This window comes from Cydia splendana, chromosome 20 (genome assembly GCF_910591565.1).
Source record: "Cydia splendana chromosome 20, ilCydSple1.2, whole genome shotgun sequence".
NCBI lineage: Eukaryota > Metazoa > Arthropoda > Insecta > Lepidoptera > Tortricidae > Cydia > Cydia splendana.
In genome coordinates this window covers 6,521,691-6,549,488 of record NC_085979.1, presented here as the reverse complement: position 1 = coordinate 6,549,488, position 27,798 = coordinate 6,521,691, and the positions used below count along the sequence as shown (strand labels likewise).

The 27,798-nt window shown below is 38.6% G+C and overlaps 4 protein-coding genes across 6 annotated transcripts in view; 2 read left to right on the top strand and 2 right to left on the bottom strand.

Moving 5' to 3' along the window:
* Positions 1 to 9,606, bottom strand: part of LOC134800850 (SH3 domain-binding protein 5-like) — a 48,644-nt gene extending 39,038 nt beyond the window's left edge. The window contains exons 1-4 of the mRNA XM_063773406.1: positions 9,400 to 9,606; positions 8,151 to 8,342; positions 7,138 to 7,326; positions 6,180 to 6,301 (exon numbers count right to left, since the gene is read on the bottom strand). Coding sequence (XP_063629476.1) covers positions 6,180 to 6,301; positions 7,138 to 7,326; positions 8,151 to 8,342; positions 9,400 to 9,450 — 554 coding nt within the window. The 5' untranslated portion in view covers positions 9,451 to 9,606. The remainder of the gene's footprint in view (positions 1 to 6,179; positions 6,302 to 7,137; positions 7,327 to 8,150; positions 8,343 to 9,399) is intronic.
* Positions 9,607 to 9,746: 140 nt separating this feature from the next.
* Positions 9,747 to 12,052, top strand: LOC134800820 (dynein light chain roadblock-type 2-like). Its single transcript, XM_063773377.1, has 4 exons — positions 9,747 to 9,853; positions 9,929 to 10,007; positions 10,130 to 10,230; positions 11,151 to 12,052. The coding sequence occupies exons 1-4, from the start codon at positions 9,851 to 9,853 to the stop codon at positions 11,259 to 11,261; spliced, it is 294 nt and encodes a 97-aa protein (XP_063629447.1). The 5' UTR covers positions 9,747 to 9,850; the 3' UTR covers positions 11,262 to 12,052.
* Positions 12,053 to 14,006: 1,954 nt separating this feature from the next.
* LOC134800469 (KH domain-containing, RNA-binding, signal transduction-associated protein 2-like) lies at positions 14,007 to 21,903 on the bottom strand. Of its 3 annotated transcripts, none has more exons than XM_063772933.1 (8): positions 21,559 to 21,903; positions 21,225 to 21,349; positions 20,003 to 20,112; positions 19,226 to 19,431; positions 17,941 to 18,063; positions 16,162 to 16,361; positions 15,548 to 15,762; positions 14,007 to 14,826 (listed from the first exon to the last, which is right to left on the bottom strand). In XM_063772933.1, exons 1-7 carry the CDS (start codon positions 21,767 to 21,769, stop codon positions 15,550 to 15,552), a joined length of 1,188 nt encoding a protein of 395 aa, XP_063629003.1. In that variant the 5' UTR covers positions 21,770 to 21,903; the 3' UTR covers positions 14,007 to 14,826; positions 15,548 to 15,549. The 3 variants fall into 3 exon arrangements, with proteins under 3 accessions (XP_063629003.1, XP_063629002.1, XP_063629004.1); XM_063772932.1 differs by having other exon boundaries at positions 15,554 to 15,762; XM_063772934.1 differs by lacking the exon at positions 17,941 to 18,063 and having other exon boundaries at positions 15,554 to 15,762.
* Positions 21,904 to 23,930: 2,027 nt separating this feature from the next.
* LOC134800468 (transient receptor potential channel pyrexia-like) overlaps positions 23,931 to 27,798 on the top strand; it is a 16,756-nt gene continuing 12,888 nt past the window's right edge. The window contains exon 1 of the mRNA XM_063772931.1: positions 23,931 to 24,024. Coding sequence (XP_063629001.1) covers positions 24,012 to 24,024 — 13 coding nt within the window. The 5' untranslated portion in view covers positions 23,931 to 24,011. The remainder of the gene's footprint in view (positions 24,025 to 27,798) is intronic.

The window sequence follows — 27,798 nt, the reverse complement described above, 5'->3', positions numbered from 1 at the left end:
GCCTTGGTTGTGAAGTGCGTTTTGGCTTTGCATCGATGAACGGTTTGAAGCGCGCGGAATTTTGATTAATTACTTAAAAACGAAACGTTAAGAACGGAACAACGCTTTTACAACGAGCGTTTAAAAAGCGCTTGAATCTGTCCTCACTCTAAATTCGATTTAACGACCAAGGCAAAAAATCGAAAATCCAACAACGCTTGATATAAACGCTTGTGCCCTTCAAACGCTTTTTTAACGCGCGTTGAAAAAGCGCTCGTGCGAATGAGGGTTTAGTATGGATTAATTGGTTTATTAGAAAACACAATTTTCCTAATGAGGGCGCCACTGGGCAGTCGACGCAGTCTTTAAATGTTATGATTGTAAAACGTTTTTGAGAAAAAAATATTTTTTGTACAAGCTTTTATTGCTGACTGTACTTTTCTTACGACAGGCAACTAATACTCATTGAGACAATTCTAAAAACCCCTAATAATTGTGTTAGGGGTTTTTAGAATTGACTCAATGAGTATTAGTACTTATTGAAGCACAGTCGCGAGTTCCATACAACACTACCAGAAGGTATCTTCTATACAAAAGTACTCAAAACGATTAAGATATACAGATGTAGCGCATAATTGTGTTCCATCGTTTTTAGGATTCCGTACCCAAAGGGTAAAACGGGACCCTATTACTAAGACTCCGCTGTCCGTCCGTCCGTCTGTCACCAGGCTGTATCTCACGAACCGTGATAGCTAGACAGTTGAAATTTTCACAGATGATGTATTTCTGTTGCCGCTATAACAACAAATACTAAAAACAGAATAAAATAAAGATATAAGTGGGGCTCCCATACAACAAACGTGATTTTTGACCGAAGTTAAGCAACGTCGGGCGGGGTCAGTACTTGGATGGGTGACCGTTTTTTTTAGCCGTTTTTTGCATTATGGTACGGAACCCTTCGTGCGCGAGTCCGACTCGCACTTGCCCGGTTTTTCACGGAAACGTACGAACGTGTCTTGCTATTCCAGCCAGTCTCGGACTAAATTTCGGTACGAAAAGTGCTGAGGTTGACTGAAGTAGCATGACAAATACGAAAGTTTCCGAGAAAATACGATGGAAAACAATTATGCACTACAACTGTACCAATATTTAAATTAAAAGCCTATATTAAAACGCCAGAAATAGACATACCTACATAGGCTGCAAAAATAACTATAAAATTATACGGAATGTCTTATGTTCTTTTATGATTGTAAGACATTCGACGAACCAATACTCAATTCAATTCGAATTTGCACAACATTAGTCAGTTTCCGCTGGGTACAGCGACATCTAACGGGAGATTGGGTAAACTTATTATTATATTAACACATTCATTGCCACTAAGTGCTACGGGTTACGCTCGTAGCACGTAGCCACGTTTTCGCCGTATGTAGCGCGTAGCCGCTACGAACAGTGTACCCGACTGTCGGGTTCTTGGCCCTGAATGCGTTAATGCAGTCCCACGGACTACGGAATAGATGTATAATTGTTTTCCATCGTATTTTCACGGAAACGTACGAACGTGTCTTCTATTTCAGTCAGTCTCGGTACAAAAAAGTACTGAGGTTGACTGAAGGCGGGCCGGATGCTTGTTTGCCACCGACGTAGAATATAAAAAAAGTTTGTGTCAAAAAATTCATTTTTGGTACAAGCTTTTATCGCTGACTGTACTTTTCTACGACAGACAACTAATACTCATCGAGACAATTCTAAAAACCCCTAACACAATTAGGTTGCGTTGTTTCATCACAGAGTTCCTATGGCCACCTCCTGTCTCCATCATCAGATCAGCTCGATGGTACCATAGTATTGCATTGTCATCCGATTTATGCATGCATGCAAAATTTCAGCTTAATCGGAAACCCGGAAGTGGACCAAATTTAACTTGCAAGATTTGATTACAGACAGACAACGGGACAGGTGAAAGTAAATAAAAGCTTGTAATAAATGAATGTGCAAATCTTCCAAATTTTGATAGCCCAGACAGCGCAAGTGTTATTTAAACGTCATAATTTCATAGCCGTTTGACGTTTAAAATAACAGTTGCACACTCTGGGCTATCAAAATCGCAGCCAACTTAGCTTGGACTAACTCTAGACAGCTGTAAAATTAGTGCCTGAAATGCTCACTAGATGTCGCTTATCCCTCGGAGCGGAATTTCTACATGGCGCTGTTAAGATTTTTCCTAAATTGTATAAGTATATAACATATAACACTAGGCTTGTGCCTGCTCGGTCACTACAGAGAGTGCTCCGCTCTCGGTCAAACGAACTAGTTCGGTCTTTTAGTTCCTTTAGTTCAGTTCGGTCTTTGAGAGCTGGGAATGTATGAATCGATATTACCTTAGTTTTTTTTCTAAATTTTTGGCAACTGAATTACGATTCAAGTTGTACGATACTATATGACGGTTAAACATCAAAAAGCTAGACACAATAAAATAAAATAAAAAATATAGAAAAAATATTTGATTTTTTTTCATACTTTTCAGGTTTGGGACTGTTTGACACTCTTTTATCTCGTTCGCACTCGTGCCAACGTGATTGTGAACCATTTCGTTCAGTCTATTTTCTGTTTCCCTCATGTCAAGCGCTCATCAATCCCACTGAACTAAAGGACCTAAAGACCGATTAAGAGCGTGTAAAAAGATTTAGTTCCTTTCTGTCCTTGATGGGATTTCATTCTTAACAGTTCTTAGTTCATGACCGACACAAGCCTATATGACACGCCAGTTTGAAGATTGAAGAATTAAGCCCGCCCAGTGGCAGGGACGGTGGCATTATAAAAATTTTCAAAGTGTCCATATTAATGCCAGTAGGGGCACACAAACACATCGATACCTCCATTGCCTCCTAACAATAAGTGAGCGTTTCTTATATATTTTATATATTGTGATTGTGACCTTTTTTGCCACTTTTGGTGGTATGGAGATCGTTTGAGTCCCGGGGAAGGACATAGGGTAGTATTTATCCCAGAAATCACCCTTTAAGGGGGTGGAAGTTAGTATGGGGAATATATAAAAAGCAGATTGAATTCAAAATAAGCTATCCAAATAACTAAAGTCGCGGTCAAATAAGCTAGTTTCTGTATAAATAGAAACTACGTACATATAAACAAGGAATACCTATTTCTCAGACAAATTTTACTTTAGGGTTTATTTATTTAATCGTATGGCATGTTTTTACAAAATAGGCATAGATAATAGATACATGTGTCAGGAGTGTCCCCACTGGTATAGATCAGTATATTATTATTCTTGTCCTACTTAATCCCCCATTTTGATTATGTGATATAGTTTTATATTACTTATCCTTGACTTTATCTCCTCACTAATGCCGTTTAGTTGATATTAAAGCAAAATAAAACTATGCGACAAAGACCAAAAGTAGCGGAATGCGATACGTGGGACTACAATATTAATATACCTACTGTATTTTACAGTTATTAATTGATATATTAACTTCTTGTTCGCGTCCGTACTTCTATAGAATAGGTTTCATACTAAAATATTTGCCGAATATCACGCGAGATGGCGCTGTACCGGGAGCGGCGATTTCTACATCGCGCTATTGAAATGTTTATGGGGATTGTATATAAGGGTTTGGAATTATTTTTAATATATTGACTTTATTTGTGACTGGTTGTTTATTTTCATGGTCAATCCTTCATTGATAAAGAACACCCTTTATGGTAAAGTTAGGAGTACTTCAGCTGAGCGTTTTCCAAAAAAAGTGTACATTTCAATCATGTCTTCAAAATATTGACTTCTTGGGCTCATTTTACTCAGAATCATTTGTACATTCACGCCTCATACATGAAAAAATGTGTCCCAAAATTTTGTATGAAAAAATTGTTTTCCAGTGCGTCACGTTCATACAAATAAAAAAAAATCCTACAAGAATGTGACGATCTGGAAAGGAAATCTTTGGACACATTTTTTCATGTATGAGGCGTGAATGTACAAATGATTCTGAGTAAAATGAGCTCAAGAAGTTAATATTTTGAAGACATGAATGAAATGTACAGTCAGCAGTAGAAGTTGCTAAGCGGGCCAGGTGTTCAAAATGATCTAGACGCGACTTTATTGTTAAGAGAATAAGCGTGTCAAGGTAATTTTGAACACCTCGCCCGCTTAGCAACTTCTGCTGCTGACTGTACACTTTTTTTGGAAAACTCTCACATACACTTGTTGCATGATGGGATTTATGGGGGACTAATCATATGACACTCAAAATGGAAATGTATGGCAAGGTAACTACTATTTTGAGAACACCAATGGTCCAACGGACGAGAGTGTGAAATATGTCAAGCTTACGATGTTTCCTAAAAAAGTTTTCCTAAGGAAGATAAAATTGTAACTAAAAAAAATGGCAACATTTGTGTTTTCGACACCGATGGCTTTAAAGTACCATAACTGCCGTTAAAAAGTTCTCATTTGATAACATTGTTAGAGTACATTGTGCAACATGGGGCGTAAGTTACATATTGCAAACGAGAGTAAGTTAAATCGCGACGGCTTGCCGGAGCGATTTATAGACTCGAGTTTGCAATATTATTACGCCCCGAGTTACACACAATGTTTTTCATCACACTTGCGATACAAAACTTAAGTATAAAGACAAAAAACTGTTAATAATGGCACTAGAAACTTCATAACTCCCTAGGGAAAACGCTTTTTCTATAACTCCCGCTAAACCTGCGTGCAATTCCACATTTACTGAGCGTAAATAACCGTGCTGTTTTTATTTAATACGACATTGAATTTTGTCCAGATTTCACTCCTCATACGTTACAAAAGCTATTTCAACGTATTAAAAAGGTGAATAGTTGTTGAAGCAAATGAGAAATTGGTCTATTTCAAGTTACGTGTTGGTTTTAACAGATTAATTATTAATTACTTATCTCAGACGGTCGGTGAGATACTTGCGCAGTGATATTTAGAGGGCAGTAGGGAAACCGAGGTAAGTTGTGACAGAGGAGAGTTGTGACAGAGGAGAGTTGTGACATTGTCGATTTTTTGGAATCTAATAACTGTTAGCGAGCTCGCAACAGTGTGCGTTTGTTAGCTCGTAACTTGAACTCACAAACGCGCATTATTGCGACCTAGTTTCTAGTTAATAGATTCCAAAAAATCAACGATGTCACAACTCTCCTCTGTCACAACTCACCCCGGTCTCCCCTACCGATTTATTAATTAACATATTACGTACGTTTCGTATCGTTATCGAATATAATAGAAACTCATTTAATCAAGTAGGATTTTACAATCTCTTTTGCATCGTCAAAGTACATTATAAATAAATTAAATTAAAAAATAAATAACAGCTATCATATTAACCGTCGAATAATAAACTATCATATTAACAATATATTATTTTATAAGCGAAGAAAAGGGTGCACAACTACTGGGTAAGGAAAACTCCAATCTGCAACTAACTAATAGAAAACTAACTAACTAATAGAAAACTAACTAACTAATAGAAAATTATCAAACGAGTGCAACAAAAGCAGGACTGCTCCGGTATTCGATGACTATTCTAACTCCTCTTGGCAAAGAGAATTTGAAATAGAGTTACTGTCATGGTAAATTATGTAGCTACAGTACATTTACTGCCATCTTTCGACAGAAGATTAAAACTGTTAGAACGCCATTTGACTTTGATCATTATTATTTCACTGATATTTGTTAACTTGTTAAATATTAATATTAACGCCGTCTACTCGAGCGTTGGCTGAAGGTTATGGCTCCATCGCTCGAAAAAACATTGCACCATACCTTTGGCCTACAGTCGAGTAGATGGTGTTAATATTCGTCGGCGTCGAAAGATGGCAATAAATTTACAGTGGCTACATAATTTACTTTGTCAATCCGCCTCTATACACTATTCTCTTTGCCTCTTGGTAAATCAAGTTAAGGAGCGTCAGTTTCAGTAGACGTGGGGTTGGCAACTGTCAAAGGTTTGCATAGATGGCGCCATCATAGCTTGCCCCTTTTTCTATGAGATTTGGCTTAAAGGGCTGGCATCCAGGGCATTAAAAAAACATAAATTTGACACAATTCTAGGGATTGACAGGGCAAGCTATGCTGGCGCCGTCTGCTAAATACTTCGACCGGCCAACCCCATAGTACCATTAGCGCATGCAACACAGCGGCACAGTACCTGGACTTGGTGATGTGTCGTTTGAGTGACGCTTGTAGTTGTTGCACCAGCGCGGCGGCGGCGCGGTGCGCGGCCGCCTTCGTGCGCTGCGTCACCGTCGCGTGGGCACGGTCCATTTCTGCCTGCCACAGAATACCCTATTATACTCTGTATCTTTAGGTATTTAAATAAAAGTAAACAAATAATTTGTACGTTTTCGGGTAGTTATAACATTTATTGGTTAACCAACCAAATACAAAACCGCCTGGATCAGTCACTGAACGACCTGACTTTAACCTACATTATTTGATCGTGTAATGTTTTCATCTGCCCTCAACTGGCTTAAGGAGCCATTTGAGGGTAGTTTTTGTTTACTTTTATTTAAATATGTATGTACCTAAAGATACAGAGTTCCCTATTATTGACGGAGCGACCCTACAGTCAGGGCAAAAATGCTTTCTTATGTCCGTCAGTTCTCCTCTGTAGGTTACATTTTTCAAACGATTATGAAATTTTGCTAGCAGCTTCGAATTATCGAAGCTGATATCTGGACTCAGACATCGATTTCATTTCTGAGAAATTTTCAAAATGGCGTAATGAGGGTTCCCGGGGTACAGCTCGGTGCCGCCACCTTCAGCGAGCGAGCCCAGCGAACACACCACCTCTCGGGCGGTCTAGTTACCTGATGGAGCACCCGTGCCTAGTTACCTGATGGAGCATCCGTGTCTAGTTACTTGATGGAGCATCCGTGTCTAGTTACCTGATGGAGCGCTCGTGTCTAGTTACCTGGTTGACGTGGTGTGTGGCGTGGTTGAGCATCTCCTGCCACGCCGGGTCGAGGGTGACCCCGCCTTCAGCCCCCTCAGTGAGTTGAGCGAGCCCCTGCTCGGCCAGGAACACCATTTCTCGGGCCGCTGTTCGCCTTGTCATTGGTGATGGTTGTATATAGACCAATGTGCATTTGAAGAAGTATAGTTACCTGGTTGACGCGATGTGTCGCGTGGTTAAGCATCTCCTGCCACGCCGGGTCGAGAGTGACCCCGCCTTCGGCACCTTCAGCGAGGCGGGCGAGCCCCTGCTCGGCCAGGAACACCATCTCTCGGGCCGCTGCGTGGGCGCTGTTCGCCTTGTCATAGGTGATGGTTGCCGCTTGGAGTTCTTGTGAAGTCTGAAGGCAATTGAAACGGTTTAATTTGAAGTTAAAAAATAGTAACATTACCACGTTATATGTGTGGTTTTTAATCAAAAGGTACCTCTTTGTCGTTTACCATAAGGACGAAATTTTCTCGTATCTTTATACGAATAATCTCTCAAAGCGTATTTATGGCAAGCGACAAAGTAGTACCTTTTGCTTGAAAACAACATATATAGTGAAGGTAGTGGTTTAAAATTACACTGTATCACATGCGTATTACAAATCAAAAGTCTATGGATTTGCAGTCCATGAGATAATTATAAGTCTGATGCGGTCTTTAAAGCTACCACCAGGGATTTTCCTGGGGAACCTTAGCAGAATATTGTATTTTGAGTCCACCATCTGCATTTGTTAAGGTTCCGAAACACATTTCACAGTCACCTTTTTGCATTAAGGACAGTTTTTTTCTGTATAAGGCACTACTGACGTTTGAACCCATAAATTTATAAATAAATATCAGGGGACATCTTACACAGATCAACCTAGCCCCAAACTAAGCAAAGCTTGTAATATGGGTGCTAGGCGACGATATACATACTTATATAGATAAATACATACTTATATACTTACATAGAAAACACCCATGACTCAGGAACAAATATTTGTGTTCATCACACAAATAAATGCCCTTACCGAGATTCGAACCCAGGCATTCACAGGTAGGGTCACCGGTCGTCTAAATTTAGTAGCCCATATAAAGTTTGAAGTATGAAATTTCCTGTACCTACTACCAGAGTAACTTTAAAATGTACATTAAAATATTACATTTTAAATAGGAATGAGTACTCTTTACTTACAATATTAGCTCTAAATCTTGCTTCATAGTAAGGCCGGGCTTTGTGCACACTAGTTCCAAGTTTCTTGGTAAGCTGCTGTATCCGCAGGTGTCCCTCTGCCAGCAGCCGCCGGAACGCGAGCCGGGCTTCATCTAGCTCAACTTCTAGCCTGTTGATCTCATCTGTTGCTGTGTTTAAGCGCTCTAGCTCAATCTGGGGTACCAGAAAAAATTATTTAATATAATAATTTGAATTGATTCGTAGTTTGTTAATTTGTTTTATAAAACGAAGACAAAATAATAATCAAGTTAAGGCACAGAATAAATAATAGTACTACCATACAGAAAGGAAACTTCCTAGAAAACCGAAGTTTGACAGCAGTTCAGGGATGATTCATGCTGTCCCTTTCGGCTATTTAGGGTTGTTAAAATTCAGGGTATTATCTTATCTGTGGTTGAAGATGCAAAGGTACGTCAAGTTGTGCCAACCTCAACCCCTGGGTAAAGCTTGAATTTATTAAGATATCCAAATGTTACTTAAGAACTATTCCTGCAATAAATTATATGAGTGTTTGGCAAACATATGTGATTATAAAAATAGTATTTAACCATTGGTATAAATATCCTAAAACTAAAAACAACAATAAACTTCTGACTAGTTTTAATTAAAAACTAACTAAACAGATTCTGCCTACACAAACATTATGATGGCATGTCTAGGTCAAATAATATTGAATACTAACAAACATGTTGACCTGCCAGTACAATCCTTTATTGTATAAATAAACAGAAACTTTTAATAAACTCCATTGTGAAAAGAATTTTAAACTATTGACTTTTTTAAATCTCTTTTTTTTAAAGGGGTTTTGTCACGCAGTGACGATGTCATCCCCGTACTGAGACCTAATAATAATAATGATGTAGTAATGAACTCACTTCAAAGATGGTTTTATTCTTGGGTTAATTTTTGTATTGTAATTAAATATAAGAATCTTATTGGAAAATGTTAGTACATTATTCATAAGAAAACTAATATTAATAAATATCTGTCCCATAATTAAACTTTTATTTTGATAGTTAAAAGCAATCAACATATTAAGTACCATAGAACAATAAAGAAAAACTTTCCCACGCAATGTAAAACAAAGGTTTGTTCGGAGATTGTTAGAGAATTATTGGAATTGACTACTTCCGCAGACACTCCAGATCCTATCCGCTGTATCCTGACTCCGTAACACTAGACTAAGTTCGGTAGTATCGATTATCAGTACCTGAACTCTGGGGTCCAGCGTTTCTGAGCATTCTGCGGCGCTATCGTTCATTTTTCACTCAAACTATATACATTTTAAGCAGAGTTACATTCAAAACGGACAGTATTTCACACAGTATCGGTTTGTTTTCTTAATTATCGTACGACATTTGCTGCATAAAGCAAATTTCCGTACAGTAAATCACAGCAGCAGCAGTGAAAAAGTCCGTCTGTCACTGACTGGATGATTCAAACGTCAACATGACAGTTCACTTTCCTAGTTGATGGATGTTACACATTGTTTGGCGTTTTAAAACATGGCTTAAATAATGAATAGCTTTTGTACTCGGCTCATGTAATGGGAACCCTAACAACTGTCAATATAAAAAAAAAGCAAAGATTTGTCATCGCATTTTGACGTGATTTTGACGTAAACGTTCGATTACGAGTGGGCTTACATTTTTTTACAAAAAATGGTACTTTCTTATAGTTTATAAACTGCTAAGGCCTTTATCAAAGAGTATACCGTTTATAATGTGTTCCTTTTTCAGGCGACTGAAGTAGAGGAAACCATCAAGCGGATTCAGGCCCATAAAGGGGTGATGGGAGTGATCATTGTAAACCACGAAGGTTTGATCGAATTTCTCACGTTACCATAGTTACTTATTACTTGTATTCAGTTTTTCGTCATAAGTTTACACCTAGTAATTGTTGTACTAAATCCCACAGCTAAACATGTTTTCAATTTGCAGGCATTCCGATCAAGAGCTCTTTGGACAATGCAACATCAGTACTGTATTCCGGTCTAATCGGGCAGCTCACAGAGAAAGCTAAGAACGTTGTCAGGGAGATGGTGAGGATTAAACAAACCTTTTAAACCCTTTAGTTTGTACACATACTCCACTTACAGAAGGTGGGTAGAGCAGAGTGAAGCTATCTGTGTGAGTGACATATGTTTATATAAGTTTTTGGCAAAAATTTCATTTTTGGTACAAGCTTTTATCGCCGACTGTACTTTTTTTTCCACAGGCAACTAATACTCATCGAGACAATTCTAAAAACCCCAAACACAATTAGGTTTCGTTGTTTTATCACAGAGTTCCTATAGCCACCTCCGGTCCCCATCATCAGATCAGCTTGATGACACCATAATATTGCTTTGTCACCCGACTTGCAAAATTTCAGCTCAATCGGAAAAGTGGATCAAATTTAACTTGCTAGATTTGATTACACACAGACAGACAACGGTCAGGTGAAACTAAATAAAAGCTTGTAAAATACGAGTTCTTGCCCTACGATCAGGGCCGGACTTCCACCTAGGCCCACAAGGCCTGGGCCTCGGGCACAGAATAAATAATAGTACTACCGTACAGAAAGGACACTTCCTACAATACCTAAGGGTTGAATCATGATATTCCTTTCTAACTTACGGCACTATCCCTTTCGGCTATTTAGGGTTGTCAAAATTCAAATTATCTTATCTGTGGTCGTGCACACAAAAGGTCGTCAAGTTGTGCCAACCCTAATAATTGCTCGGAGCAACGCTGAGCCGAGTTTGCCCAAAGTCAGGAGTGTCTCCCCACTGCTACAAACCTATTGGTTTTGAGATAGGAGAAGGGGGCCCCTCTAAATTCAAAGTGCCTAGGGGCCCTTGGTCTCTAAATCCAGGCCTGCATATGATGGTCTTCCCGGTAATAAATTTTATACCCTGGTATTCTCGTCTCCACATTGCCGTTTTGGAAAAAATTGGAAAATGTGTACTTACTTTTCCAGGATTCCTCAAACGACTTGACATTCCTGCGCGTGAGGAGTAAGCGCCATGAGATCCTGATTGCTCCAGACCGCGAATTCATACTCATTGTCATACAAAACACATCCGACTAATCTATCAGTAGTTATAAGTGTAAAGTGATGGTCATATTTTTTTTTGCTTTAAGTAACTGATCTCTGTTGTAAACACTTCTTGAAACTGGTGTCAAACACAAAGAATTGGTCTATAGCTCTAGTCTATATAGGGACTAAAATCTGACGGCTCCTATGCTGCCCCCCTGTAGTTCATGCACAGGGCCTATATACATAATTTTGATATAAATTCCATGTCTAGTAGATAATGACTTTCAAAATAGAGATCAGTTATATAATCCTTACGTGTTATCATTTTAATTATACTAATATTTTCAAACTAGCCAACACTAAGATAGCTTCACATTGATTCAAAAAATTGAAAGCACCCAGTAAATATTGTGACTAGATCTAACTTCTAAATGCATAATTATTTTAAGATTACAAGTATGTAGATTTTAAGTTTAACGAATTATTTTTATTTATTTACCACTTTGATAAAAAGTTACGATATAAGGGCGCGTTTACATTGTAATAATAATATAGTAATTTTTTTTTAATAAGGTGCGTCCAGATCTGGAGAATGCGCAGTTGAGTCTACTGATTGCTCTTCTCGCTAACTGCTGGCGACCTGGCGTGCTTTGTGTAGTAGGATGTACAGCGAACGATTCGTGAAAGGAGCACTAATGGCGTGATTGCCAGATCTGGATTCGCCTACCTACAGAACAATCCTAAAATCATTTGAAAATATTGCGGTATGTTTGCGCAAGGCACTAACATTGTAACGACTGTGTTATTATATGAAAATCTTAATAAAGCACTTTTATATGCAACCAGCGTTTTATTTGTAAGGGGATAATTATAATTTACTATCTAGACAGAAATAAAACAAAGTTGTAAAATATAGGCGTTTATTAATTAAATCCTCAAAATACAAACCCAAAATTGAGATTAATTTCGTAGGGATTAAGCGCCAGAATCCAATATCATATGCCAGCATCATCACTGACAAACTACTACAATGGATAGGTGGGCCAACACAAAGCCTCCTCGCGTGGAAACTGCCGCTCAACGATTAGCTCGGCTTGTGAAGATGATCTAAGCCGGCCAGTCTTGAGACAGCTTGTTTAGTGTGGACCCGCCTGAGTTAGCAACTATTGAAGGTGTTTATAGATGGCGCCACTAGGTTTCCCCAGTTTCTATTTTGTTAATAAAATGACGGTTGTCATAGCAAAATATCAAACGAATACTTACGTGCCATGCTGGTATCCAGGCTGTGTGCATGTTAGTCGCTTTTACCGTGCCGCGTTTTCTGACTAAAAGTAAAGACATTTTAGAAGTAATGCGAATGTGGATAAGCCAGACATACAAATATTTATTCAAGCTGAAATGGAGACGCCATGCGCTCACTGGGTCTATTAATTTATTTTCAAGATTGATATTTAGCTCAGCTTTATCCACATCGCATCGGCTTCTTTAAGAATTCGTTCAGAAATAAGTGCATCATAGTGCAATCATAGTGAATTATCATCATCATAGTGAAATATTTAATAATCATTTAGTTTTTCACTATATTTTCCTTTGGGCTCAAAAATAAGAATATAACTACCAAAAGATGCTTCTTTGCTCTACAATCATGTGAGGTAATTATCATTAATTAATAAGTTTCTCTAGGATACACACACTTATTTGTGAACTCATTATAATTATTATAAATAATCACCTTTTTATACTTATCCTCACTCCTCCAGTTGACTCGTAGAATATCCATTGGATTATATATTAATCTGCTTGCTTTTTTCAGTTTATTTTCAGGATGCAAGTTTGTGATATGTTTAATTATTACATTACATTTTATGTGTAACCATCAGGTGACGTTATTATAAAAGTTACATTTTCAAGTTATTAGTTATTACAATCTTTAAGTTTTCTTAAAATTTTGCATTTTATCTCTAATTTGAAGCATTTCAACATACAATTATTGATTTCAGTCTTTTTTTATTTGAAGCATTTCAACATACACATATTGTTTTCAGGTTTTCATTTTTTAGCATTCATATAAAATTTTCAGTCTTGATTTCATTGGACTTACCATTTTCTATTTTGCTAGACAACAAAACATTTTTTATTATTATTCAGCATTCATACTTAGAGCATTTTCATTTTTTGCTACTCAACATACAACTTTTACGTAGTTCATCCAACGTAAATAATACAACTTTCTTACCACAGGGCACTGCAAATTAAGCCCTAATTAGGGTTCCGTACCCAAAGGGGACCCTATTACTAAGACTCCGCTGTCCGTCCGTCCGTCTGTCACCAGGCTGTATCTCATGAACCGTTATAGCTAGGCAGTTGAAATTTTCACAGATGATGTATTTCTGTTGCCGCTATAACAAATACTAAAAAGTACGGAACCCTCGGTGGGCGAGTCCAACTCGCACTTGTCCGGTTTTTTTTTGTAATTGTAAAGGGTTTCAACTTGGGTTCTCCATTGACCATTTAATTTACAATACTTTTATTTGCAAAAAATACCAGGTTGTTACATACTTTTGTTTTGAGAGCATTGCTTATCATGTTTTATTAAGAAATCATATTTTTAGCAGGGGTGCTTGTAGCTTTAGTGCAGGCCTCAACAAAATCATCAAAAATAAATTGACTTGTAAGATTTGTTGAAAAAATTAAAGTGGAAATGTTTATTATTTGTTTTGTAAAAACCCAGTATTAGTAAATTTGCGAATATATCGTCTGTATTTGGAGATATGTATTGCGAACCAATTAAAAATCTTTGTTTTGTTTTTTTAATTTTATTTATTCATAGTCACACAAGAATTGGTGTAGTACATTTATTTAAATCTAAATAATTGGTTCAACATGTTTTAATAACCCTACGTGAAGGTGTACCTTCTTTTACAAGCGATTTGTTATATTTAGTCATACATTTTCTGGGCATAAAGCTCCAATATTTTCTACACTACAAGTGCTTTTTAGTGTTGAAAGGCTACATCAAAACATGTTGAAATTATCAATGCCTAAGCTTATTTTAGAAGCGAAGTCTTACTTATTACACAAATGATGCATATTTAAGATTTTTTGTTCAAAAAGTCTACACGAAACATTCATATTTTAAAAAGTTTTAACCTATTTACCAAATCGGTGCACAATCAGTTTTTTAATGGTTTCGGCAGAGCATGCGATCCTGTGCGCCTTAGCAATTCATTTTATTGATATAAAAACATAAATAATTTTCATTTTCTTGAAAAACATAATAAAATATTTGTTACCACAATCTTTATAACATTATTTAGATGGCAAAATAATTTTGATGATATTTTAGTATTATGCTGTTGCAATATTTTACCAAACTAGACATAATTCTGTAGAAGAATGTTTAAAGTTTTGGTCCATTAAACAATTAAAATGATAATATGTTACCTAATAATTATACTGTACTTGCAAGTTGAAGGTTACACACGGTTTTGGGAGTCCATTTTTTAGGATTTTTGTCTTGATTTTTTGCTTGTCATATTATATTTGTGTTGATTTAGATCCTGTTTTGTATACTCACTGTGGAAATACTTACAGTGAGCGCTTTTTCGGAGCGGGCCTGAAAATTGAGAAAAAAATTAATGATTTTGTCTAAAAAAATATACAGTAGCCAAAACAAAACATAGAAAAATTGTTGTTCCATAGAAATGAGTCTTCTTCAATTTTAGTTAAGTAATGAAATTGTATGGTTACAAAAAAAATGTAGACTGTTTATATGGAAGATATCAAAAGCAACGCAAAATAATCATATAAGCGTATTTCATTTACAAGCGAAAATAATATAAACGAGTGGCAAGTGCAGGCAACATTTTCACTCAAAATTATTGCTGTAAGCGCAAACAGTATCTACAAAATAAAACATCTAATAATTCGACATGGAGTAAAGTTGTCTTAGGTATCATCTTTTCTATCCAGAGTTATGAAGCCTATGAAATTGTACTGGATAGCTCAAAAAAGACGAGAATATTTCAATTAATTGTAAAAAATATTAGATTTTGGAAAAAAAGATAATAAATTGGCGTTTCTGTTTCCTCAAAATTGTAATAAGAGTTTCTTTAAAAATAGGGTAAACTAGAGTATATCTAGGTATATGCGGACCTGGACAAGTGTCTCAAGGCATACCCGAGTATTAACGGATTCCAATTCAAATCTCTACTACTCGTTACGAAGACCAACTAGCCGTGTTCTTGCAGCGTGACTCGCGCGCCAATATCGGTTTGAACAGTCGTCCCTACAGAGTGTGATGGTGTGCACCGGCCACTGCGTTGCGCGTTACGAACAATTACTTGGGCGGGCGCTGGTAGGGCTGCGGGCGCTGCTGCTGGTAGGCGCGGTGCTGCGGGCGGCGCGTGCCCACGTCGCGCGAGGACTTGAAGTCGCGCTCCTCCTTGTAGCCGTAGCCCTCCTCCTCGTAGTAGCGCTCCGGCCCGCCGCCGCCTCCGCCGCCGCCGTAGTAGAAGTCGTCGGCCGGCGGCGCGCGCGGCGGACCGCGGACCTGCGGAGACCATGTCGTGAAACCAAGTTCTGCCACCTGGATTTCACGTTGATAATGGTAGATCTATCAATGTGGAACACCAAATATGAACACTGGTGGCCTACACTTTAGCCGTGCAGTGAGAGCGGTAGTGAGAAATAGTGAGTTCATGCATCTATGATGCTTAATAGTCCTAGACAAAAATAGTAAATGCTTATCGGCGACTCCGGCGCTGCGTAGGCATTATCATATTCATACGAGGACTCCATAGCGAAGCGCGCGCAGTCGAGGTTGCTGATATTGCTGATAATCGTCGTGTGTCGGCCGAAATGAGCGGCGGATCAGCGGCGGCGCGTGCGGTACAGAAAGCTAATGACCTCGATCCCGGTAAGTATGAAGCGGGTCAAAGATTCAACTCACCGGCGGCTCGGGGGCGGCGTAGGGGTCGTCATATCCGTACGAGGACTCCATGGCGGAGCGTGCGCGGTCCAGGATGCTGATGACCTTGGTCTTGGCGGCCATGCGCGGCGGGCCCATGGGCGGCGCGTGCGCATGCGCGTGCGCGTGGTGCGCGGGCATGCGCGGCGCGCGCCCGCCGGGGCCCGGCCGCGGCGGCGGACCTGACGACAAACATGAGGTACATTGTAATACTCACATTTTATTATACCTTGAATTTGAACATTCAGCAAGAAATTGATTACGAAACACCGTTTTAATTCTTCCGAGAATGTTTGGAAGTTGCCGGCCAGCCAGATATATTTCGTGTCATTTAAAAGTGCCCGAACAAAAATTGGTTTCCTTGGTTTTCACAAAATATAAAGAGTAACGCATTTTGCAAGCGTCACGGGTTGCTTCAATCGTTAAAATCTCGGAGTAATTAACAATGGAGCCGCCATTAACAGACGTTCCCCTCTGTCCTAAATAGGCGGCCAATGGTCAACCACATGTCAACCATATGTATGGACTGACGTTTATCTGACATGACGTACCTATACATTTGATGTGCCCCTCCCCCGCAAAAAACGGCAGACTATTTTGTACCGAAAATTTTAGACATGGCGTCTCCGTTGGTTATATCCTCTAAGGTTAAAATAATGATAAAATTATGATATGCCACTATCACAATACCTGTGCCTACACTATATTTTTAAATTTCAGCAATGGGCAATCTTAACAAGTTATAAAATACAACATTTAAAGATTGTTCAATTTAAAATATTTTATCTACACACATATCATAAACTCTCTATAATACCTTCAAAATCCGTAAATAATGGCCCACATTACGATAAACTGTTTTGTTACAGCAAATTTCTTATCTGTGAAAATGTGGTAATAGCTTCATTACTATATCAAAATCGATTTGGTAATGACATTCAAATTTCGAACATCTCTGGAAAAAAAGGCAATTTGATTTGACCCCTATTCTAATATCAGTCGAGATGACGTTTTATTCGAAATCAAATGACAATTGCATACAATATTGACAAATCTCGCTTGTAAGTTGGTATCGGACGATATGGTAATCGACCCCGACTCTAGTTTGTCTTTGAATTAAAAAAAAAAAACTACGGATGCGTGACATGCGTGAAAAAAGTTTTCATTTGCCGCCATTTGACGTACAGTTTATCTTTTAATTAGTTTGTAAGTAAAAAATAATTTGTTTTGTTGTTTTTAAAGTAACTATAACAAACGTTTCGTGTAAAATGTGCGATAAAGATATTTCGGAGACGCCATCTCATATTCGCGAGTTCCGCCAGAGAGGAAAGTGCCCCAATGTCGGCTGTAATATGAGGTTAGTGAATATATCATAGAAAGTTTATAATATGTGTGTAGATAAAGCAGTGTATGTAACTGTACATAATTAGGCATTAAAACACTCGTGTGATACTATTATGAAACTCATTTCATTCGTTTCATAAACCCACACTCGTATTTTAATGCCTTTCATTATGTAGCAGTCACATAAACTACTATAAATTGAACTACATTCCTACAGTTTCTTTTAATAAATTTCTACAAATCTACCGAAAAAGGAATCAACAAAGGAAAATGTTTGATTTACGAAATCTAGATGAATGCACTTATTTTTTGGTACCGCTTAACCAATTACATACAATTTTAGATTGGCAATGAAACCAAATGAAAAATGTCACAACTATGCCGAACGTAGAGCGCTCGAGCGTGACGTAAACCCACCTTCGCTGACCACGGGCCCCTGGTAAGATAGGGACCGTTTGGTGGCCGTGAAGGCGCGGTATTGCACTTCGGGCCGACCGGACCCGCGGCCGGGGCCGGCTAGGAGCGGCCGCTGCCCTCCATCTGCCGACAACCCGCAACGCTTTACAACTCGCTAACTAGAGGGCGCCACAGGCCAAATAATACTACAATACCCTGAGATAGGCAATGACTTCAAAATAGGGCCCGTCGTCTAGATCTAGACCGCCTGGGCAAGCGGGCAGTCAAGGAAATTTAATGAACCGATCGAGTCAAGGACTGTACAATCCAACCCGTGAAAAGGAAGTGAGAAAGCCAAAGGCCTGCAGGCCCTTGACTCAAAAAGTGTGAAGACACCCACCCTAGACTCTGAAACCACATTCAGTTTTATCTCTTCCTGAATCACTTGTGATGTGATGTGTATACGTAACGTTACTTAGCGCCATCTATTGATAAAAATGTCGTCTATTCAGTAATTTTATATACCTATAAATATCACAATAGGTAGTAATTTTTCAAGTGATGCATACGCAAAGAAAAAAAATGCTCTATTTTGACATGAATACTTAGTAATACAAACTGCTTCATAATTTTAGTTTCAAATTGCTGACAAAGCCATGAAGCACTAAAACACTTCAAAAATAACCCATTGTAACATAACCTATAAAGAAGAGTCATTTTTCAAGACTACACCATTTTATTACGATTACTTAACTTTTATTTCGTTTTTTTAGCATTAGAAATAAGGTAAACAATCTTGATAATTCTTAATTGAAAATCACGTTTTAAAAATAAGTCACAGCAAATATGTAATAATTATGAATCTAAAGGCCTGTCTCCATATTCCGCGGCAAACTATCGAACATTGGCTCGCGAGGCAGTCGCGCGCAATGGATACCGGGTTGGCTTGCGAGCCAACTCGATCAGATCGCGAATGTTCGATAGTTTGCCGCGCAATATGGAGACAGGCCTTAATACGATCATTTATATTCTTCTGCTTTCATAAGTAATAGTTACAGATTTTAAAAAGGAGTTTTTCAATTAAAATACATGTCAAGATCGCTTAGCTTCTTTCTAATACAGGGATAAGTTCGCCTTTGTACCTTTATTTCTGTAAATATTATGTAAACCTGTGTTGTGTACAATAAAGTGATTACTACTACTACTACTACTAATGCTAAAAAAAAAAAACTATAGTAAGTAATACGAAATGTCAAGCACTGAAAATCATGAAAAATGACCCGTTCCATAACTAAGAAAAACCAACCTCTCTGTCCCATATCCCTCATAGGGGGTCCTCCCATCATGTCCGTCACGTCCGGCAGCAGGTACTTCTTGACCTCGGCGAGGGCGTAGGCGATGCGCGCGTGGGCCTCCGCCGGCGGCGCTAGGGCGGAGATCTCCACGTGGAGCTCGTCGGTGAGGTGCGCGTATTTGGGGTCCAGGGAGTTGCGAAGCTCCTCTTCCTTTTGTCTGTGGATGAAGGTTTCGTTAGGACAAGATAATTGAACACATACTACTAACTCACATTTATAGACGGGATTATAGACATTTATGGATTTTTAACATCAGTTGACCACGACCACGACCAGTGAAACCTGTGTCGAAACGTCGGTAAATAAAGGTTGCAATTTTTGCCGAATATTTGGCTATTTAACCGAATAATTCCGCCAAATATGAACATTGGAAAACTTGCCGAATATGACGAATAATTACCAAATGTTCAGCCTATTTCTACTAGTATAAAGCCTCGTCTCCATATCGCGCGGCAAACCAGATATGACCAGATATGGAGACGGGGCTCAAGGTTTAACCCTGAAATGTTATATATACCTGTTTATTTTCTGTGTTTAATATTATAGGTTCTCGCTTTCAGTACGGGCGGCTTACAACACTATATTGCTTTGTTTTTTATTTTATATTTTGAATGAATTTTGATTAGAGTCTGTGCGGAAAGAGAAGATCCGCGGAATGCATGGGGCCCAATACATTCTATGACTCTTTTCCCTCCGCACAGACTCTACTGTAGTGTAACTATATTTACCTGTCTCTCATGGAGCCCCGTCCAAGCACAGCCATCTTGCACATGGTCTCCTCCTGCAGTTGCTTCATGGTGTTCCCCTTGGGGCCCAACAGCTTGCCCACAAAGTTGAACTGCCGGAAAATGTCGAAGTAGAAATATTTTGTAGTCAAGTTTTCAGCAGTTTTAGTCAGAAAAGGAATATGAATTAATTAATAGGTGTGTCCACACAGAACGAGCCGCCTGAAACGCTGGCAACTGCATCAATTCAAACGCAGCACAGCCAATGCATCTCACTTGCACCAATGTTAGTACAAAGGAGATGTATTGTTAGTTAGTTTAAACAGTCGCTAGCAAATATGTCAGTGTCAAACTTGCGGTAAGGATACAGTTGCCTTATCTACTCCACGGCTACAAGGGTACCGATTATATTTTGTGATGTTAATCAGCATGTTACCTATGTCAAAGTTATAAACACTGAGTTGTTAAAAAGTTTATAATGAGCGCCTATATTACTGTCTAGGATGCAAATGTACACTAGATTTAGTAATTACCTTGTAATACATTATGTTAAATAAAGAACTTATAAAAAAAAAAAATCAGCATTACAATTATTATTCTTGTAAAGATAAAATCTATCTATCTAGCCCCTTTGTACTGAGTTAGAGTATATCTCTAAGCTCAGTGTGCCGCTTGGCAAAGGCCTCCTCTAGCTCTTTCCATTGAGGTCTGTCGTGGGCCACTCTTCTCCAGTTCGGGCCCGCTGTGAGTTTGAGTTCATCCTCCCATCTTGTACAAGGTCTCCTCTGGCTCCGTGTACAGCCTCTTGGGTACCAATCCATTACAATCTTACTCCATTTATCCCGCCTGTCTCTCAGCATGTGGCCAGCCCATCTCCACTTCTGCTGGTCTATTTTGGTGAGTATGTCGGTCACTTTTGTTTTTTGTCTTAGGTCTTCATTTCTCACTTTGTCCATTCTTCGTGTCCCCGTCATACTACGTTCCATAGACCTCTGGCAGTACTTAAGCCTGTCTCTGTGTTCTTTGTGTTCAACAAAGAACACAGAAAGATAAAATACACCTTATAAATCTTTACTACAGAGATAAACCCAAAACAAATAAAGTGATATTTGTATATTTGATAGTTTCTACTATATACCTAAGTATTTCATCATAGGTACCATGTGATGGAAAAAAGATGTTACCATAGTAGGTATTTAAGATAATAATGCAATATAACACTTACCTTGGGATGTTCTTTGAGGGGCACCAGCACCTTAACGGTAACTTTGACCGGCTTCTCATGATACACATCGACATATTTGAAGTCCCGTGGCGGTAGCCGGCCCGACGCTTGCACCTTGGTAACCTCTGAAAGCAAACAGTTCGTAAAACTCTTATTAAATAATAAACCATTATACGAAAAACAGTTCTTATTGTACTGTGATAACGAAAGATTACGTTGGGGATAGAGTTAATCTCAGTAAAACGTTTTATTAGCGAGATCACTGCATTTTTCGAAATTTGCATGTTTGATGAAAGAACCGATGGAAATATAGAAATAATAAAAATTGACTTACCCTGGTCGATGAGTTTAGTAGCGTACGGGAATTTAGCAGTATTTAGTTTGATTTTTTCACTCAACAATTCTCTCATGTATTCTCCGGCTTTATCATTTATTTTTGCCCCTTCGTCGCCATCTTGATCGTGGTGGTCGGCATCGGCTTGCATGTCTTGGTTGGAATTACGCTTAAAATCACTATTATTGTAACCGTTCTTATCGTTCATCATACGTTACACGTAAGAAAGACTAGACTACTTAGTTTAGTAGTTATTGAAAAATTAATCACGGCGCAATCAGCTCCTTCGCCGTACGTCAAAAAGCTGCGTCGCGCGCGTCAGGAAAAGGAAGCGAAGCGGTGAGGCGGGCGCCGGGCTCCCGGGCTGGTTGCGAAATGTTGCCAGGTTAAAAATTTAATGTACGGGCAAGAGAGGTACGGCCTGACTTAAATGTCTAATAGACGATCACACGATCCAACGGACCGCACCATGCTATCTTGACCACAGTAGATGCAATTTTACATGCAGTTTGCCCCAAGTTTGCCCACTCTAAACGGCTAATTTAACTATACAAAATTTAACATTTATTTTTTGTGCGCCGGTTCCTCGCCGGTACTATGGTAGGACGCCTCGCCTGATATAATTGACCGAGCTTAGTGAAGGTCTCCGTTTCAGCTTGGGCAAAAATACTAGTCGTATATCCGGATAACCTTTGAGAGGAGAACCTTTGCAGGCAGTGGCGGATTTGCTCTAAGGCCGAGTAGGCAGGGTTGGGCAAAATACTGGCTTCCACGTATTTCAAATACAAATTACAAAATACATTTTTAAAAGTAGGTATTTGAAATACCAAATACAAATTACTTTGGTGACGGGTATTTGAAATACAAAATACAAATTACAGTGTTTAAAATAATGTATTTCAAATACAAAATACCTTTAAATTTTTTTGTTTAATCATTTAGTTTTTTTAACGAATATCCTTTCCTAAAAACTTATAGGGTCATTGCGCTAGTTTTCGTCCACTTGACGAAATTTGAATATAAACCTACATTGCTGCACAAATTTGGACTGATTTCAATCCTTAATGTCGAAACAATATATATATCTGTCTACATATCAAAATTATGGACCAGACCAGGACTGGTCCATAAATTCAAAGTCGCTCAGCGAGCTATGGAAAGGGCTATGCTCGGAGTCTCTCTGAGGGATCGTATTGGAAATGAAGTTATCCGTCAGAGAACTAAAGTCGTCGACATAGCCCACCGGATTAGCAAGCTGAAGTGGCAGTGGGCCGGTCATATTAGCCGTAGAACCGATAACCGTTGGGGTAGACGAGTTCTCGAGTGGAGACCGCGCATCGGCAAACGTAGCGTAGGACGCCCTCAGACTAGATGGAGCGATGACCTTCGCAAGGCGGCTGGCAAGAGCTGGTTCAGAGTTGCCGCAAATCGTGCTCAATGGCGTGCAATAGGAGAGGCCTATGTCCAGCAGTGGACGAGAGTAGGCTGATGATGATGATGATGATGATGATATCAAAATTATATTTCGCAAATAGTAAATTAAAAATGAAATATATTATTTGCTAATCCGTCAAGTAGTCTAAAACTAGAGCATGGACGGAAACTACTGGATGACGACCCTATACCCTGGCTGTTGAAGAAAAGTTCCGCGCACAATAGCTCGCGCATTGTATTTGCCCTCGTACAAGTCGTACATTATATTTAAATAAATGTTCCATTTTAGGATTATAGAATTTAATAAAATGTATTTTGTAGAAATGTATTTTGATGCTTGAAGTATTTGAAATACAAAATACATGTGAGTGCAGTATTTGAAATACCAAATACAAAATACTTTTCCAGGTAGTATTTGAAATACAAATACAAATACTGCCCAACCCTGCGAGTAGGTCCGGGCCAAAGAATATAATACTCACTACCGGGCCTAGGGCGGCAAAAAATTAGGGGCGGCAGATTGCGACAAAATATTCGCTGAAAGAAATAACTTAAAATGATAGTTAATATGATGGGTGCTGCGAAAGGGGCAGCTATTAGGGCCTGGGGCCTAAGGCGGCAAAGACTGTAAATCCGCCACTGTTTGCAGGTCGCATCGTAAGTACGTTCGATAGTTACATTAGTTACAGACATTTTCACCACACCAGCTGGTAAAGGCTCTCGTGATTGTTCATAAACTGATGAGAAAGTTGCATTTTATCGACATCACGACATGTGAGGCAAAGTAAACAGATGCAAGCTTACGATTGTAAAAACTAGGCATAATCAGCATGGTAAATAAAATAGGTACTAATAGTTTTGGGGAAACCTGCGGTCGAAGGATCAGTTCGAGGCAAAGCCTCGCTGTGGGAGCTCGCTTTAGGTATTTTATATATCATTAAAAGACGGTGTAGTCATGTATAAGGTAAAATAATAAGGATATCCAGCGTGGAGCCAGTGTTCTGTGTAGGATCGTTAAAATGAAGGCAAAAGGTTGGTGTCGAATTATTTCTATATAAGAATTAAAAACTACTTAGTAGTTTGTGCTTTAAACGAGCAATTCTTGAATATTTATTTATTTATACCTATGAGGCATTTCGGAAATGGCTCTAACGATTTCGATGAAATTTGCTATATACCTAGGGGTTTTCGGGGTCAAAAATCGATCTAGCTAGGTATTATCTCTGGGAAAACGCATTTTTACACGACTGCCCGAAAAAAAGAGTGTATTGTTTTTGAGTTTTCATATGTTTTCCGAGCAAAGCTCGGTCTCCCAGATATTTGATACTTGAAGTGAATGGTTGGGGTTAATAAAATATGCAGAATTTAATTAAGCTATTTTATGAGGGGGTACCTACCTACTCTAAAATAAAATTATAAAACCCATTCAATTAAAAAGTTAATCGCATATTGGTAACAGAGCATTATTTAAATAACTGTAACAATTAACAAATACAGATAATAAAATAATTAAGATTGAATCAAGGAATGATTCATCAAAGGTGATAGAATAGAGTCAGACCAAGAAAAGTCTGCAACGATTTTGATAGCACACGTAGTTCAAGTGTTATCTTAAACGCCAAACTTCTATGAAATTATGACGTATGAATAACACTTGCATTGCGTGTGCTACCAAAATCGTTGCAGACTTTTCTTGGTCTAACTCTATGATATTATTTATTCAAATAGATATATTCAAATAATTAATGTAAGTAGTAATTGTATATACCATTAACTTTACGTTATTTGCTGAAGAAAAAATCATTTATTTACATACAATATATATACAGTGGTACTACTAAACGAAATTAATAACTAGCTTAAATCTAAAATAGGCCCTTGAGGCATTGTACCAAGGATGCTGGCGGCATTTCCTCGCTGTATCGCAATGCTGATACGTTGTGCGAGGTAGCCGCCAGCTCTTCGGTCACCATGCAGTTACGTCAACCAGACGCTTCGCGATTTCTGCGAACAACTTATGCGCGCTGGGACCCCATGGACCTAGAGTTTCAACACCAAATGGTACAAAGGTTTATTGCTGAATAAATGTAGTAAGTATATTAGTGTAAAATGGCTTATATATGTCTACCACTCTCTACTTATATATATAAATAATAAACCCGAGAAGATAATGCTCCCGGGGAAAAACTTGACCAGTCTTTAGTAATTGTGCAATTAAATATTTAATTATATTGGTTTTCCTCTTAATTTGCAATGTCTATCTGTGTTGTGGTACTTGTGGTGGTGTATAAATAGGTGACTGGTGTGGGTATATGGGTGTCGGAATTCACTATGTATATTCCTGTTTTTATTGGTGACTCACAGCATAGGTACTTAAATCACTTCAGCGTAGGCGCCAATGACCTGATAGACCATGATCAGTATGATCACTTATCCCGTTATTAGTAAAAATGGTTAATTATAAATATGTCGAAGAGCGATGGTCTCAAAGGCGGTGGGCGCGTGGGGGTAGTACGATAATGTATTACTTCACAGCTAAACCAGTATGCTACCATTGCTACCAGTGCATGAAATAAACAGTAGGACTCGTTAACCATACTAGTGCCCACTATACTTCAGCACCAAATGTTTAAAAGAACTAATTGCTATTTTTAACTCAAGGGAGCGATATGAAAGTAAAAAGAAACCGTTTAAATCTTTATTCAAGTCAAACTAGGCCGGCTTCAACCCTACATATCTGACCTGAGAAGATTTAGCCCTATATGGGACCGGCAACAAACTCAGAGGGATAAATCTTTTCAAAACAAGTTAAAACAACACATAACACATCATTTCTTTATTTCACAAAAGTAAGCTTCTTATGAAACATAAGAAATCAAAATAACACTCGAAATAAAACACTTAGCTAAATGGTTTAAGAACGCGAGATTCTATAAGCTATTAGAATAATCCTTCAGGTATAAACCTTCAGGAACGTAGCGAGTTAGGCACGAGGTTGGCTAACGAGTACGTCCGATCTCTAGCGCGGTCCGATCAAGAAGAACTACCAGCGGCGGAGCCTCTCTGCTCCCGCCACAAAGTCAAGTTGGCAAACCTGCTCGACCAGTCTACCAACATACCGACAAAAATGCCAACTCGTGCCTACGCTCACTCGAGAGAAACCTCTCGACGTTCCAAAGCCTTCTACCTGTCATCTCAGTTCAACAACACGCCAATAGATGGCGTTACTCTCTACGCAACTTTATTTATTTTGTTAAAACCAAATAATACGTAGCTCAACATTGCTAATCGATTTTATACAGGTGTCTAAAATAATGAACTATAACGCTGCAATACGTCTTTCTGGTGTCAGGGTCCGACAAATATAAGTTCAAGCTGGTATTTTAGTTCAGTAATTTTCTAAAAGGAAATATTTTTTTGTTTTTTAATCTTTATTTAACGAGACGAGACTAGACTAAAAGACGATGCCGCTCAATAATACACATCAAGAAATGTTTACAATAAAAAAAATTAAAAGCTAAACAGTTCATTATTTTCATCTTCGGATGCCCACCATCACCATACTGTACAGAGCTCTCGCTTCCCTTGATTGAGGGAAAGCCAAGATCCTGTTACAGCCGTCCAGCTCCCTAATATTAATGCCTTGGAGCAAAAGATCATTCCTAAAAGGAAATAATTTAACAGCCACTTGTAAACGCAGTCTTATTGGTAATAAATGACATTTGATCGGATAGGATGAGTTTGCCTGGAGATTTTTTGAAAATTTCGGGGAATACGAAAATATTTCGTAGGTAATCTTAGTTTTCACTTAATGCGTCAAGTAACTAGGCACCAGAGTTATAAGGGCCCATCCTGTATATTATGTAATTTATGGAATGCATTTTATGCGATTCAAAGAGTATTAAATCACTACATGCGATTTATGATTGGTATGCGATGTGATTTTTGATATTCGTATTTTTTTTTATCTCTTGTAAATTGGTGGAGGTGCTTGCTATAAGTCGAAAATTTTACTTTTTTTTCTCTAAACAACAAGAAGTTTATTTAAACTGAAACAAGGAAAAAAATACATATATGAAAGAGTCGGTTGGTAGTGGCGGACGGGCTAGGGCTGCGGTAGGGCTGCCCCGTCGTCAAAGCCTATGATTTTTTTGTGGATTTAAATCTGTGCCGTGTTCCGCGGATGCACATGCTTGTGGCTCTGATTATCGAAATTATGATTTTTGATCTAAGCCAGCCCATTACGAGAGCAATAGCTTCACCAAGGTGTTTAATGAAGGCGGACATTTGAGGAGCGAAGACTCCGTCGACGGATGTGACGAGAGGGGTGAATGTTGCATGACGTTGCTCACAGGCGCTGCTATATTTTTGTATTTTCTTACCTACCTTACACTTCTCTTGCCTATTCTTATTCCTCATGGGATCACAAGGTTTCGTTGTTTATAATGACTTTACCTTAGTACTGTTTATATATATGTATACGTATTTAGATATTTAGTCTTAACTTGCATTGGTGGTGGTGTAAGTAATCTTAAGATTTTTCTGTCTTGCTCATGAGCTCATGACGGCAGCCTTAACTCCTAAGTGGTTAAATTGGTGGTGGTCTTTGAAATATCACTATGCCCCTGTCTACCATCCACCATGTCTCCAGGCATCGACAACCCAGCTTTGGAGGTAGATGGCGCCTTTCAGAGTTCTCCAGTATGGACCTCTAGCCGGAATTCTGGCAGTGAACATTATGTAGGTAGGTAAGTATTTCCAGCATACATACGTTGAGATTAGGCAATATTTTTTTCACGATACCAG

Bases quoted from the DNA above. Each gene is read 5' to 3' on its own strand.
- LOC134800820 (XM_063773377.1), top strand. The intron at 10,008-10,129 runs GTTTGATCGAAT...TTCAATTTGCAG, and splicing joins GATCATTGTAAACCACGAAG to GCATTCCGATCAAGAGCTCT. The intron at 10,231-11,150 runs GTGAGGATTAAA...TTACTTTTCCAG, and splicing joins AGAACGTTGTCAGGGAGATG to GATTCCTCAAACGACTTGAC.
- LOC134800469 (XM_063772932.1), bottom strand. From the start codon at position 21,769: ATGATGAACGATAAGAACGGTTACAATAATAGTGATTTTAAGCGTAAT. The intron at 15,763-16,161 runs GTGAGTTGAATC...TGGTCTCCGCAG, and splicing joins ACGCCGCCCCCGAGCCGCCG to GTCCGCGGTCCGCCGCGCGC. The intron at 14,827-15,553 runs GTAATTGTTCGT...CTCAATTTTCAG, and splicing joins CCCTACCAGCGCCCGCCCAA to GCCCGCTCCGAAAAAGCGCT.